This window comes from Sturnus vulgaris, chromosome 23 (genome assembly GCF_052056855.1).
Source record: "Sturnus vulgaris isolate bStuVul1 chromosome 23, bStuVul1.hap1, whole genome shotgun sequence".
Lineage (NCBI taxonomy): Eukaryota > Metazoa > Chordata > Aves > Passeriformes > Sturnidae > Sturnus > Sturnus vulgaris.
Window position 1 is genome coordinate 6,964,183 of NC_142265.1, and position 15,514 is coordinate 6,979,696.

General features: G+C 52.3%; 1 protein-coding gene across 4 annotated transcripts in view; it reads left to right on the forward strand.

The window, feature by feature from the left end:
- NECTIN1 (nectin cell adhesion molecule 1) overlaps positions 1 to 15,514 on the forward strand; it is a 94,574-nt gene that overhangs the window by 27,159 nt on the left and 51,901 nt on the right. For all 4 annotated transcript variants that reach the window (XM_088177783.1, XM_088177782.1, XM_088177784.1 and 1 more), the window contains exons 2-4: positions 12,790 to 13,140; positions 13,870 to 14,172; positions 14,644 to 14,761. In XM_088177783.1, the coding sequence (XP_088033909.1) occupies positions 12,790 to 13,140; positions 13,870 to 14,172; positions 14,644 to 14,761 (772 nt within the window). The remainder of the gene's footprint in view (positions 1 to 12,789; positions 13,141 to 13,869; positions 14,173 to 14,643; positions 14,762 to 15,514) is intronic.

The window sequence follows — 15,514 nt, forward strand, 5'->3', positions numbered from 1 at the left end:
AGTCCTTGGCTTGGGGACATCCACAGCAAAATATCCCAGTCCTTGTCTGAGTGTTTGTTGAGCCTGGGTGGCCCACAGGGCTGGGAAGAGCCGTGGGGAGCACACTGGGCTCCCTCTCAGCTCACCCTGACAAGAGCCTGTTATTTTCCTTTCCGGGGCTGTTGTTTCTCTCTGATGGGATCTCTCCTGAGGAAGGTGTGTCCCTCCCCTAAATGAAGGCTCTTCCTTTCCCTTTGGGGCACATCCTTCTCATCCTCTGTGCTCTGTGTGCTCCATCCCCGTGGGTCAGGGCACGGGATGACCTCGGATGCAGAACTCACCTTGGCACACTTGGGCTGATCTCCTCTCCCCCTTGTTGATCTGCTGAGAGCTCCCCGTGGCTGTCACAGCCCTGCTGTTGTGACAGCATCACCAACAGGAGGTTCTCAAGCCTGGAAGAAACTTGTGCTTTATTTACTTCCTCCTGTCACAGTTTTTACAGACACAGTCCCTGAGACCTCCACCCTTCACTGCAAATTGAGCCTTTGAACTCTCTAAGCCCTGCACTAACAGGGGTTAATGGCATTTATCTACATACTTATCTTCCTTCTCCACTGCTTCTTGTCACTCTGAAGTTGCCTCCAGTAACGATTTGTGGCACACAGGTGACGTAAACTCTTTTTCCAGAATGGGACAATTACTGTTCAAACAGGTTCAGAATCTCCTTTTAGTCTCTTTTCCCTGTCTTCTCTTTTAATTCATTTTTCATTCATTAAATATCCATGTGCTTATTTCTGGAAGTCTTCCTCCACTACTATTCTGGTCAGTTTTTTACCAAATTGGAAATGGGACTTTTTGTCCTCTTTCCTGTTGCCATTAGCTATTTATAACCTCCCATCCATCTCCTTAGGTAGCCAGGCATCCAGCTGTGTTCTCTCTGTCACTCTGGTCCCTAAGCAACAAGTAGAGATGGTTCTGAGCAGTTCAGGGATGGCAAACAAGTGACACAGGAGCTGCTGTGCAGCCTGGGAGCAGCCCCAGCCCAGCTGCCACATCCAGGGGTGGTGGAGCACCCAGGGGAGCCACAGCCAGGCTGGTCCCATCCCTTTGTGGAGGAGTTTTTGTCTCCCAGGGATTCTCTCTGCACAGTTCCTCCTCTCCTGGGTGATGGTCCTGGCATGGGAGGACAAGGCATGGAGTCACAGCATGCTTTGGGTTGGAAGGGAATTAAAAACATTTAATTCCACCCCCTGCCATGGGCAGGCACAGCTTCTCCTAAGTCCCAACCTCGCCTTGGACACTTCCAGGGATGGAGAATCCTCAACTCTCTGGGCAAAGCCCAGCCCATCTCCCCTCCCTGCTTCTGCCTCCAGTGTTTTGTCTCCAGAGCCATTTCCCCCATCCTGGGCACTCCCCTGAGGGAGGACAGAACTGCTCCTGTGGGAAACGTGATGTTTTGGAGCATCCATCCTCGCTCCAGCCCTTGGGGGAGGCAGCAGGCAAGCAGCATGCTGTGTTGGGGAAGGTGCTCAGGAGTTTCCAGCTTTTCCAAGATAAAGTTTTGCTGGAAGCCTGGAGGACCCTTTCATTCCTTCATTCTTCCTCCCACCAGGAGAGCTGGCTGACATTTTTGGGGTAAAGTTTGTCTTAAAATATGCACAACGTTCTGGAGGAACTGTGTCCATATTGTCACGTCTGCTAAAAAATGTAATAGTCTGCGTTCTCTCTCTTTCTCTCTCCCTCTTTTTTGCCCCCAAATCTGAAAGGAACAAGAGTTCTCTCAGCCAGCCTCCCCTGGAGTTGTTAGAGAGTGGAAAGGCACAAGCAGCAGACGGAGGAGGAGGAGGTTGGCACACCAGGCAGGTGCAGGGTGGGAGCAAATCCGTCTGCCAGGAAGGAGGAATAGACAGGGAATCCACAGGGAGAGGAGCAGGGCTCTGGGTCCCACACAGCTTGGAGGGCTGGCCCAAGCCCCCCAAAAAAACTCCTAACCCAGGGGCAGGGTGGGATGAGCCCCAGCAGAGGATGAATCCAGATGGATCAGAGCCTGGAGTGGGCTGTGGGAAGTGAAGGTGGGGAGAGGCACAGGGAGGTGATTTGTGTTTGGGGGTGAGAGCTGTTGGAAAGGGCAGCTCTGGGGATGACTAATGCAGGACAGGATGGCAGAGTGGGGATGTTGGGCGTTTCAGAGGGAGTTCTCCTTCTGCTTTGAGGCTGTCATTTGAAAAAAATTCCACAGAAAGGAAATTTCAAAAGAAAACTTTGGCCTGGCTTCGTTCAAAATGCCCCCATTCCATGGCAAGCAAAGCATCCCATCCTGGCTGCACTCCTGGTCAGTGTTTTACCATAATGCCATTTAAAAGAAATGAGAGTCCACAAGGCAAAACCATTTCAAACTTACCAAAAGGGCTTTTTTTTTTTTTTTTTTCCCTCTAAATCGAGTTTTGCCAAAATCAGCACGTTCCAGTAGATGGTTTTGGCTTGGACTAAGTGACACTTTCCATCAGAAAAATATGCTGTGCTGGAAAATTTTCCACTAGCTCTGGTTATTTTTTCATAGCATGCTTTCCATTTTTGTGGCAGCCACCAGTCTGAGCTGGGACAGAGCACACAGGAGTCCCCTGAGAGCACTTGACCTCCTGGTCTTTAGAAGGCCAGGATGACTCCCTGGAGCTCTCCCCAGTGGCACAGGAAAATCCATCTGGCATCCACATCCTTCTGCACGTGGCTTGTTGCTCCCTGAGAAGAAAACAGGGATCCTGCTGCTGATGTAGTTGAACAAAAGTCAATGAAATCACCATGAAAGTCAATAAAATCTGTCAATTAAGGCCAACGGAGCTGTTTAACCCTGAGAATCCCAGCACGAGGCTGGGAGTGGGGTGGTGGCTCTTGGCTTGCTCCATCCTGCTGCCTGTTCATGGATCCCCATGGGGAGCTGATTGCTCTTTGTTCCTGGCCTGTCTCTTGTGAATCGAGACTTGGGGAACATTTTTAGGGCAAATGTGGGATTCCAGCCTGCCACAGGGATCCAGGCCTGTCAGAGATGTTGGGATCCCAACCTTGCTGCTCAGGCAGATGTGGGATAAAAGTGAGAGAGGCCCCCAAAAGCAGCCCAGTGTAGAGGGTTGTGTTTGAAGGGACTCCTTTGTCCCTGGGCACTGGTGTCACTCAGCACCGGTGTCACTCCCCCTCCTGAGGGACATTTGTCATCAAATTCCCCTCAGTGTCCCAGCACAACCCAGCTCCTCCCTGGGGCTACCTGGAAGCACAAAGCCACCTTGTTGGAGCATGGGATAATCAGACATGGAGAAATCCTTAATTCCTCTTCCTGGAAGTTCTCCCGTGTCCCTCATGGCGTTACAGTCACTGAGCAGACACAGCTTTTGAGTCCAAGACCCCGGTTAGCTCAGCAGAAGGAGTAATGCTCCCACTGAGAGGTGTCCAAAGGGAAATGGGAGTTTGTGAACTCCTCTCTGCAGGACAAATCACCTTTTTTGTGCAGAACTCCCTTCTCCTCCTGCCTTGCCCTCTGCCCTGGTCTCTCTGAGCTTTCTGGGCAGGGATGAGTGGCTGTGCCTGTGCTGGTCTCCCAGGAAAGCAAAGCCCAGGCACTCCAGAGGATGGGGCAGGGAGTGTGACCCGTGCTGGGAGGTCTCTGACCCTCCCTCCCTGCTTTCCTTCCCCCGTGCCATGCTCAGCCTGCCTTTAATGGGTGGTCTTGTCACTTGTTTACAGTCCAGCAATCATTCCCAGACAGCCTGGATGGAGGTTGTGACCTTAATGCATGTGAGACCTGCATCTCCACCCAGCATGGGGGGGGGGGGGGTCACAGAATCATCCCATTTCACCCCCTCGCCATAGCCAGGAGCACTTTTCATGATCCCAGGTTGTCCAGAGCTGCATCCAAACCATCCTTGGTCACTTCCAGGGATGGGACAGCCACAGCTTCTCTGGGCAACCTGTGCCAGTCTCTCAGAGTAAAGAATTTCTTCCTAAAATCTAATCTAACCCCACTCTTTTCCAGTATGTGGAATATTTCAGAAATGTGGGGCTGGTTTTTAGGTGAATGGGACACTCTCCCCCAGCCTCAAAGTCTCTCCTAATTTCTGGCATGTCCTTAGCACAAAAGCTCAGGAGATTTGGTTGCAAGGAGTTAGCTCATGGTTGGGAATAACATGAGCCACATTTTGGGAGCCTTTAGTGGAGCTCTTGACTGGGAAATGTTTCGTTTTCCATGCTCTGCCTATTAAATGGATTTTCCACTTCATCTCCCTCGGTTTCCTCAGCCATGGAAATGAGGGTGGCTTTGCCATTTGCATGAGTGGTGGGTGGGGCTGTGGGGCTCCCCACAAATGTCTCCATCCCTGCTTCTGGGGTGAGAATTGCCACCATCCCCTGCACATCCCCGCCTCCAACCAGGTGAGATTGTCGGTGCTTGCCTGGGTGGCCTTGGGCACATCTCTTTGTCATTCAGCACCTCTGATTTCCCCACCCCTGAAAGCAGGGGTAATAACGCTTTCCTGCCTCTCGGGGTGTTGGAGGATTAATTAGTTGCTGTTTGAAAAACCTTTTGAAGATGCAAAGCTTTTTCCATAAATATGCAGAGCGATTCCTGCAGATGGGGCCCAGGTAGGACTGGAGCTGTGTCTGCCTCTACTCTGTGGCGTTCTTAAACCGGGGAAATAGTGAAATTTGTAAAAATTCCTTGGACAGGGGCTTGATGATAAGAAAGCTGAGCAGCAACAGGCTGGAAATCAAGCAGAGCACTGAATTTGGGGTTATTTGTACTCACTGCTCTTTCTGGGCTGTTGTTCACGGGCAGGAATCCTTAAACAACCCAGAGAAAGTTGGGAGGTCTGAGCCTTTCCCACTTCCCTGCAGAGATGTCTCTAGGGCAAGATAAAAACACATTAAAAGAGAAATCACAGGCAGGGAGCCAGCGAAGGGTGTCTGTCCATTGCATCTGTTGGTGCCATGTTTGCATTTGTCTTGTTTGCAAAGCTTTTCCCTACTTGTCAGCCACCAGAACATATATCACATTCTCCTGGATAAAAAAAAAAAAAACAACTTGCTTGTTTCCATCTTTCGAAACAAATTACAGAAGAACAGAGCGTGGCATTCCTGCTCGAGAGAGGAGGAAACATTTTCTTTTTAACTTCAGGAGATAGTGAGATATCAGCAATATGTTATATCCTGAGAGATAATGGGAGGAAAGCAAAACCACAGGCAGAAAGCTGTGACTGTTAAACATGCATTTCAGCTATAGGAAAGTCGGAGTTTTGATCTTCTCCATGAAAATTACAGGGCTGGCCAGCACCAGCGTGGTTTGGCAGAGGTGCTTTTTTCACCACGTTTTGGACAGAAGACCAGCGTTTGGATCTTTGATAATTTCCTGTGACCGGGCATCTATCCTGATGAAAGAGGCTTGCTTTGAGTGGGGACAGAGGGAATTGGCTGGTGGGGCCAATTCCAGTTATTAACCCTGGGCTGGAGTCACGCCTGAGTCAGCAGAGTTTCGGCTTTGTCCCGTTCCCATTGTGGAGGCGAGTGAGTCATTCCCTGCTCCAGCCCTGAGAGCTCCCCCATTTCCTGCTCCAGCTCCGAGCCCACAGACCAGCGAGGGAAGGAAGGCTCTGATGTTCTCTCATTTTTCTGTGCCATCGAGTTTATTTTTGTTTTTATTGAATCTCTTCAGCATCAAGTTCCCTCGTTTAGGAAATGAGGCTCTCCATGGGTTACTATCTTGATCCCCTCTTCAAGCTCCTCATTAAATCCCTCCTCCTTAGCACCTGGAGAGCTCCAAAAGCGAGGAGATTTAGCATTGGACCAGAACTCCTTGAACAACATCCAAGGCAACAAGGAAGTCCAAGAAAGAGGCAGAGCAGAGAAAACACTCGTGTGCATTTGGGGACTCAGCCCATCGAGATAAAGTCTCAGGACAGTCTCAGCTTAATTAGCTTCCCTCTTCTCAAAGCTCCAGCTTCTTTCCCTTCCTCCACACTTGATTTTCCAGCTTTTCTTCCCCACCCAACCACCAAATAAGCATTGGCTCTGCTTGTGGTCCCCTTTCTTTTGCTTACAGGTTAGAATTGGTAAGCAAAAAGACCTTGGTTTTTTCCTTGCTGGCAGGCAATAAGATGACTCCGGAGAGGAGAGTCTTGGATTTTTGGTTCTTTGTCTTTGCCTGCTTTTCCTAGTGCAGAATTGTCATCCTGGACATATCCACTGGTGGAATAGTGGCTGGGGATGAGTGGGCTGGGGTGTGGTGACAGTGGTGGAGAGACACAAGAGGAATGGGAAGATTTTTAAGGCTACAATGGAAGGAGGGCAAATCAAAGCAAGGCACAAGCGTTGATCAGCTGGCAATTCTGGCCACAGGCAGTGGGGAGAGAAGGAGATGTGAGGTGGAGATTGCAGGAGAAAGGAGATTGGAGTCGTGAACCTGGGCAAGGACGCACAGTGGGAAAAGAGCTGAGGAAGGAGCTGGAGTCGCATCCAGCCCAGAAGGAGAGGGGGAAATGTGCACTGGGGCACAGCAGGCAGGGGCACAGGGCAGCCAGGTGTGTGCCCAGGTGTGTGGGAGCTGCAGGTGGGTGCCAGCAGGAGCTGCGTGCGGCTGGGGCGCGCCGGGCGCTGCGCGGCGGGGACGGGACGGGAGCCTTTGTGCTTTGTTGCTGAGCACGGGCTTTCCAAGCTGAGCTTTATTGCAGGAAGGCCTTTCCCAGTGCTGTGTCAGCTCTTTCTGCTCTGCCAGCCTCGCTGCTTTTGCCATGGGGCATGTTCCCCTCCCCGTGACTTGGGGGGTGAAGCAAAGCAGCTGTGAGAAAGGCAGGGAAGGAAGGGCAGGGAGGGAGAGCTGGGAACAGAGGCAGGCTGCTGTTCCCATCCCACTCCTCTGCTTTGTAGCCCTTTTCCTGGCTGGATGCAACTGGGGATGTTTGCAAAGTTGAAAAACCTCGTGGTCTAGTCTGGTGGTCATCTCTGTCTCTTCAATCTGTGGCCCATCCCACCTTGGCCTCTGCTTTTCTTTCATCTCTTTCTACGAGGAGCACTGGGACAAGCATGGCCTTGCTCTGTGTGTGAGTCCCAGCTGTGGCTCAGTGACCAGTTTTCCCAAAGTGTGACAGGGAATAAGTGGAGCATCGATGGATCAGGCCCTTTGGGGAAGAGCTTTCATTCAAGGGGCTCCTGAGGCTGCTTTGTGCTCCATTTATCCAAAGAGGAAATCCTGCCCAGGCAGGAGAAGGCTTTAGCCCAAAGGCACCAGTGATGGCCTGGCTGGAGACCTCGCTCAATACAAGCCATTGACTGGTGCTGGGATAAAAACCATCTCTGCCCTGCTGCCATGGGCTGGATCTGGGGCTGAACCAGTGACCTCGAGGAGAGGGCCCCGTGTTTCCCATTTCAAGCCAAAGCCCAGCCCAGCCCTTTCTAGTTTGAGAAGGATTTATCTGGCTGAGGGCCAGGCAGGCCATTGTACAACGCTGCCATTTCCCGACAGCTCCCATAAATCTCTCCCAGCTCCCACTGGGAAGGGGGAAGGGATGCCTGGGCGTGCAGTTTCTCTCTTGGGGTGCCCCCACCCCATCCCAGTGTTATCTCAGGCCTTTCATGTGCAGCCATGTCACCTGGAGCTATAATCTTGCCACATCTCTCTCTCATCTCCCTTCTAAGGCTCCCCCTCCCCTTGTGTTGGAAACTCAAGTTTTACAATCCCTGTGGTGCTCGAGCTCTGCAGGAGTGAATCAGTGGATGACAGAGAGACCTCCAGTGAAAGTTTGCTGCCACAGGAAGGGCCTGGGGTGACTCACAGGAGCCCACTGACTCACTGGAGCCCACTCCTTCATTGCAACGGGCTCCCAGCAGGGCGAGGCAGGCCCTGTGCTCTTGGAAGAGCAGCAGAATCCTGATTTAAATGCCTGGCAATCAATGCAAAGCCTCCCTGGCAAGAGCAGAGGTACTAACCCCAACTTCTTGGCCAAGTGCCACCTCACACCTTTGCTTCTTGCCACCTGAAATTCCCCTGCTGGGATTTAGGATCTTCTTACCCGTGTTTCCCACCCTGCCACACACACCTGGCGTGTTCCTTTTGGGCTGTTGGAGGCTCTGCCCTACAGGAGTTGCATTTCAGACCTTGTTTTCCTTTGGAAAGATGAGTTCAGAAACACCAGGAGAGAAATTTTTAAGTGCCACCAAATGGAAGGTTTTGGGCTCCTGTTCCATCCCAGTTTTCCTTCAGGGAAAATTTTCAGTGTCTGTGCGAGATACAGGATCACGGATGGCACATCATTGCCCATGGCCACGGTGCTGTCACAAAATCAGGTGCTTTTTGTGGGAGTTTGTGCAGGTTGAAGTGTGGTGCATTGATTTGTCCTTGTGTAAGATCCCAGCTGCTGTGACTAAGGCTGTCAGGAGCCATCCCTGTGACATCTGCATCAGTCATGATATTGCCACACCAAAGGGTGGCTCATCACACTCCTGCCAAGGGCTGTTTCAGTGCCCTTGGGGGGAGATGAGTATCAGGGAACAGGAGGGAGAGAAACCGGTGAGAGGCTCAGCAGAGGCAAGGTTGTGCAAAGCAGAGTGGAGTTCACATGGCTCTTAACAAAGAGGCATTGAGTGAGGTTGTGACAGAGCTCAGCCAGAGCCTGGAGATCATTTCCAGAGCTTTCTATACGGGGGAGCAAGAACCTGATTTGTGAGTGTGGGAGTCTCACTGGAACAGCCCCTCCTGGGCTTTTAGGAGAAAGGTCCAAGAGCCACCCTCTGCCACTTCTGCTCTGTCCCCTGACCCCCAGGGAGTGCAGCCCTTCCCTCCCAGCCCGTGTGCCCCAGGGCACCCCGAGCCGTGCACGGTGCCCCCCGAGGGCTCGGTGGATATCTGGGCTTGGGATCGTGGGGAAAGGCATCGACACAAACCACTTCAGAGGCCAAGCTGGAGGAGTAGGATCTCCAAGGTCTGCACTAATGAGCTCTTGGCACCTACATGTCTTTGGCACACGGCTGGGCCCTTTTTGGTCCCTGACAAAAAATAACACCGCAAAACTAATGAATAAAACGCAAATGGGCAAGCTGCAACCTATCCAGCTAATCCTTGCTGAGGTGCTGGCTGCCCCTGGGAGGTGTCAGCACGGATTGGTGGGCGCTGGGAGATCTGGGCTGTGAAAACAGCAGGATTCATCCCAAGCTTTTTCCCTGCCCTACCAACCACACAGATCATTCAGCAAAGGAGAAACGCAGTGAATCCCAGCACTTCACACACACACACACACACACACACATCCAGTTGAATATGTTCAAACCTCTCCAGAGGCTGATTAGTGATTTTATTTTCTCCTCCTCTGCCGGCCGTGCGTGCTCATTGCCATCAATTATCCATGCATTTGCCCTGATGAATTATTGAGTGTGTAACGGGGTGAGGGAAGGCTCGCCAGCCCAGCTCAGTCACCTTGCAAACAAGCGCTCCCCAGAGCGTGCCAGCAGCCACGTTTGCCCTCTGCCTTCTGATTTAGGATGGGGAGCTGATCCAGCAAATTCTCAAACCCCTTTCCTCCATCTGTCCCACTGCATTGAGGTGTGGGTGCTCCTGGAGCAGAGTTGGGTGCGTTATTTTCCTGATTTAAGGCTTGGAGGAGTGGAACAGAAAGAGTTTTTCCTGTCTTGCAAAAGAGTTGTTCAGTCACCTGGAAAGGAAACGCGATTTCCGCGCTGTGTTTGGGGTTTTTCAGGGTGTTTTTTTGTTTGTTTTGTTTTGTTATTCCTTCTGCCGGGTGTTATTTTTTTGTTTTCCCTTTTCCCCTGGAGCCTCGAGAAAGTTTGGAATGTGTTTTTGTCAAAGCTGCTGCGTGTAAGGGCCTGAATCCCAGCTTTGGCAGCATTTGGTTGTTGGCAAACTGTCCTCACTCAACTGGCACCAGCCTTTTCCCTGGTCAGAAGTCTGGCTCTTTACACCTGGGCACTGGAGGGCTCTGCAGGACCATTCCAGGTTCAGGATCAGGTTTATCAGCTCCAAAATCCACTTTTTCTCCAGTTTATGTCCAAGCCCAGCCTGTATTGATGCATGGATCCCATGGCAGGGGGAGGGTAGGACTGGGAATTGTTGCTGCTGCTCAAGGTCAAGATAAATAACTTGATTTTTAAAAGGGTCAGTTCATTAATCTGCAGGGAAATCACAGCATAAAGGAAGGGCACAGTAATGATGGATGGAGTGAGGGACTGGACTGACCTCCCCTGTGCCATCCATCACATTCCCTGCTGGAATGGCTGTAGCTGGATTGACTTTATCTTCATTCCAGGGGCACATCTCGGCTGCCCATCAGTGGCAGCCTTCAGCCTGGCAGTGCTCATCCAGTGCCACGGGGGACTGCCAGCCCTGCAGGGGTGGCCTGGGGAGGAGCTGGTGGCCTTGCACCCTCTCCTCTCTGCACTTCGGCTCCTCTGCTGCTGCCGGGCACCGCGAGGAGCCTGTGGTGGCGTTTGGGGCCACTTGGTTGGGGTGTCAAAGGGGGCCCATGGGGGGTCAGGGAGCTTGTGGGGAGCACAGCCAGCTGTTGTGGGGAGCACAGCCAGCTGTGCCAGCAGCCAGCCCCAGGCAGAGCTGCTGGGGGCACAAGCCCTTGGTGCAAGAGGCGCTGATGACTCCCCCAGCCCTGGGAGAAGGAGGGAGAGCTGAGCACACCCACCCGGGCTGGGCCGTTCCCAAGGCCCGGGTACGTGATTGAAGTGCTCCCCAGCAAGCTCCCACACGCTCTGGGAGGCTCTGGAGCCTTCTGAGCCAGACTGCTTGGCAAAGCTGTTCCTCACCTCGGCGGGTGTGGGCAATGCTGCAAGAGGCTCTCTCACCTCCGGGGTGGAAGGAGCAGCATATGCTGCACAGCGTGCTGGAGACATCTCCCCCTCCCCTGTCCACCCATTCTTCCCTCAGATCCCAGCGTGGCCTCATCTAAACCCAGCCTGTGCCCTCGTTTCTTCAGGGAGGATGTTGTGGGCACTGGTGGCACAAAAGTCCTTCAGTGTCCTGCTGCCTTCTCCAGAGGGGAAACATGGTCCAGATGTGACTTTCCCAGAGTGGGGGCATCCCTACCCTCTGCTTTGTGGAGGGAAAACCGTGGGGAAAATGTCCCTGGCTGTGCTGGCAGGGGAAGGGTGCACCCTGCCAGCCCCAGAGGATGCAGTGGCTTCGTGTGTGCAGGCACATGAGGGCACCAGCGCTTTGCTGTGGCTGTGAGAAGCTCTGGAAAACATTCCTGAGCACCCAGCTGCAGTGCTGGGGTGTGGGGCTTGGCTCGGGGAGCAGGGGGCAAGTTCACACAAAGCTCTGGAGGCCGAGTTTCGGTCGGAACTGCTGATGGCTGTGGTCAGCTGGTGGCGTCTTGTGGCCAGGGGGGGTTGTTGGGGCTTGTCCTCAGGGTCACAGGAAGGAGAAGGGAGAAAGAAGAGGCGTGGATGAGGTGTGGGGATTGGGATAAGGTTGGGAACAGCAGGCAGGGAGTGAGGGGGCAATGTGGAGTGTGGGTGGAGGAGAGTTTTGTGTGCCTGCACTTGTGTGTGTGTGAAACTGCAGGAAGGAGACTCTTGGAGAAGTCCCAGGGCACATCTGCCACGGGGACCAACACTGAGGAGTTCATTTTAGCCTTGGACAGGGAGCCATTCATCCCTGGAAGAACAGAGTAGGGTGACATTTCTGTTAGGAGGTGCTGTCTGGTTTCTCTTGCTCTGCATTTTTCTTTCCCCAGCCCCTCTCTCTGTTCCACCACTTTTTCGTGTTCCTCACTCTCTGTGCATCTCTTTTTTTTTATGATCCCTTTCTTCCCTTTCCTCCCTGGTTCCCAGAATCCATCCAATCACAGATTGGCCCAGAAGCAGGGAGCAAAACCCGCTTTTCTCGTTCTTACCACCTTGCCTCTCTATTGTATTTATCATACAAATACTGGCTGTGTAATTACCAGAGCATTATCTCTAAACACACAGATTAGGAAAAGACACAGTGGCAGCAAAGATGAATTTCAGGGTCAGTCTGGTGGGAGATACTTTTCTCCATCTGTCAGGGGAGGAATCAACTGAGACAGAAAAGCTGTCATGAACTGCAGCTCCCACTTTTCATGAGCACCTTCCACAAAATCAAGGTGGAAGGTTCCTAAATTCAGCCACTTCTGGGCTTATAAAAAGCCTACAGAAACAATCTGGATGATACAGGGAGATCATGCAGGGTGTAGAGGCAGTGCCTTAAAGCTGTTCTTGTGTGGGAATTATTGCTGCCCTGAAACAGGGCTGAGTCTTTGCAGCTCCTCTAATTACTGCTGCAGCTCCAATGGGATTAAATGGATGTCTGAGTGTGTGTTAGCATGTGTTGGGATGTCCTGTGCTGATAAACATCAGGGCTTTCACATGCCTGCAGACACACATGCCCTGCATATTTACCAGAACTGATTCAGTGTCACCCGGAGCTGAAAACGAAAGGGTGAAGGTGTTATTGACACAGCCTTGTACTTTGGGTGATGATGATGATGAGCCCTAAGCTGGGCTGGTCATAGTGGGAGGAAGGTGTTATTGATCCAGACCTGTGCTTTGGGTGATGATGATGATGAGCTCTGGGCTGGGCTGGTCATAGTGGGAGGAAGGTGTTGACGACCAAGACTGAAGCTGCAGGTGGATGCAGAAGGTGCCTGTAGCCACAAATTGCTCTTGTATCAGCCACGCCAATAAGAAACAATAAGAGGAATAAATAGAGGAATTCCTGAGCCTGATGCCCAATAACCACACCTCCTGTGGGAAGTACCCAAGTGTTCACATGTTGCCTTTTCGTTGCAGGGCTGCAAGCTCAGACTGTCTTGGTCAATGACTCGGTGTCGGGGTTCATTGGCACGGACGTGGTGCTGCACTGCAGCTTCACCAACCCGCTGCCCAATGTGAAGATCACGCAGGTGACGTGGCAGAAGGCCACCAACGGCACCAAGCAGAATGTGGCCATCTACAACCCCGCCATGGGCGTGTCCATCCTGTCCCCCTACAAGGAGAGGGTGATTTTCCGGAACCCTTCCTTCAAGGATGGCACCATCCAGCTGTCCCGGCTGGAGCTGGAGGATGAGGGGGTTTACATCTGTGAGTTTGCCACTTTCCCAACTGGCAACCGGGAAGGGCAGCTGAACCTCACCGTGCTGGGTAAGGCTCTGGGCAGGCTCTGCAGGGGGAACTTCCAGTCCAGCAGAGCTGGAGGAACTTCAGATTCACGTCCTGGGGGCTCAGGGAAAATTTGGGGTGTCAATTGTACCTGGAATGGATTTTTAAATTGACTGGGAAGAGGTGAAGAGCAGGGAGCACAGAGCAGGTGGTTCTGAGACAGCTGAGCTGTCACACCTCTTCTTCTTTCCAGGTCTCAGTTCCCCTTTTCCCTCCACCTGCACTCCTAATGTAGGTGCAGTAACAGTGACAGGTCCCTGTGGGAGTGGTGAGTTTTAATGAGCTGGGGGCTGTCAAGAGAGAAGAAACAACAGATTGATCCTAAACTCAAGCAGAGCTCGTCCCTGGAGCTCAGGGGTGTGAGTGAACAGACCCCACCCAAGGTCTACATGAGTCATTTTCTCTCTGATTTCAGTTCCTTTTTAACACAGAAAAACCTCTGGGAGGAGAGGATCACTTTCATATATCTGTGCATTTTGGGCACTTCCCCCATTGTTTCCCCACAAATGATGCAGGTAGATGGTGCAGGGCTCATAGGCACTGCCATAAAGCAGCTATTACATGGGAATTATTGCTGGCAATTTGCACAGCTCTGGGCTCCCCACAAGCTCAGTGGTGTTAGATGGCTCTTGGGATGTAGCAAACAGAGCAGCATTGTTTTCTAACCATCCCTTTGCACCCTTTTCTCCTCCTCTCTGCACTCCCCTGCAGCCAAGCCCACGAATTGGATGGAGGGCACCAAGAGGCCACTAATCGCCAAGTCGGGCAGGACAGAAAAGATCTTGGTAGCCACCTGCACCTCCTCCAACGGGAAACCCCCCAGCACGGTCACCTGGGACACGAAGCTGAAGGGGGAAGCAGAATTCCAGGAGATCCGGAACAGCAACGGCACGGTGACGGTGATCAGCCGGTACCGGCTGGTGCCGAGCCGCGAGGCGCACCGCCAGCAGCTCGTGTGCGTGGTCAACTACCAGCTGGAGAGGTTCACTGACAGCATCACCCTCAACGTGCAGTGTAAGGGGGCCTGGGAACAGCTGGGAGGGCTCCCTGCTCAGGGCTGGCTGGGGGAGATGCTCTGGGAAAAAATGGGGTTTGTGGGGGGAGGCGTTGGGCTGGTGGAGGGGCTGTGGTCTTGTTTGTGAGAGTGAAAATGGAAAGGATCATTTGGAATAACTGTGGGTTTTCCCTTTTTCTTGCCTTCTTTCTCTGCCTCTGCCATGTCCCTTTTGCTCCCCTTCTCTCTCTCTTTTGCACTCCCTCACTTTCCTTGTCCCATCATCTTTCCCTCCTTGCAATATCTTTCCTTCTCCCACTCCTACCCTCTCATCTCTTCCTATTCCATTTTCCACAACCCTTTCCTCTTCTTTTAATCTCTCTCCTCTTCCCACCCATGCCTCCTCATCTCTTCCCATTTCATTTCCTCCCCTTTCATTTCCCACAACCCTTTCCTCTGTCCTTTTCCCCTCCCGCTCTCCTCCCCTGCAGATGAGCCAGAAGTCACCATCGAGGGCTTTGATGGTAACTGGTACCTGAACCGCAAGGATGTGAAGCTGATCTGCAAATCTGATGCCAACCCCCCAGCTCACACCTACGAGTGGAAGCTGTAAGTGTCCCCAGAGCCCCTGCTGCCAGCAGCAAATGTCACTTCCCACCAGGGACAAGGAGTCTCTGCAGACACCTCACTCACCCTCTGGTCACTCAGGGCCCAGTGCCATTAGTGTCACAGGTGTCACTCCAAGGTACAGCCTGTGCCTGTGGTGGAGGTGGCTGCCAGCACAGCACAGCCTCAATATCCAGGGAAAACTTCCTGTTCTCACCTCACTGGGATAATTTTCTGCCCTGGTGACGTGAGGCAGCTGGGATGTGACAAGGTGATTCATGTGCCCAGCACCACCAAGAGCCTCAGTAGCAGAGCTGGGAAAGAGCCCAGGATTTCCCTGCTTTGAAGGGGCACAAAATAACATAAAATTTGTCTGTATGTGAACAACCTTTCCCTGGAATCAGCTCCAGCAGCCCCTCACGTGACTGACATTAAACAGCAACAATTCCTTGTCCTCAGGTTTCCAGCTTTTGGAAAAGGGACTTGAAAAGTGAGTGAGGGGTGTCTGGGCAGTCAGGTGGGAATTGATACAGCCTGATGTGGTTCTCTGCTGTTCTTTCTTCTCTGTAAGCACTCATGTAGCTTTAAAAGAGGAAGATCAAATGGATCCTTTCTTCTTTTCAGCTGGCATTTGTCATCAGGAGAGAGGCTCTCAACATGGCTTTGCAAGGAGCACATTCTCTCTCATTCCACTTCCCAGATCAAAATGCTCAAAGTGAAAGTCTGGAGAGGATTGTTTTTCTTGCCTTTTTCCCT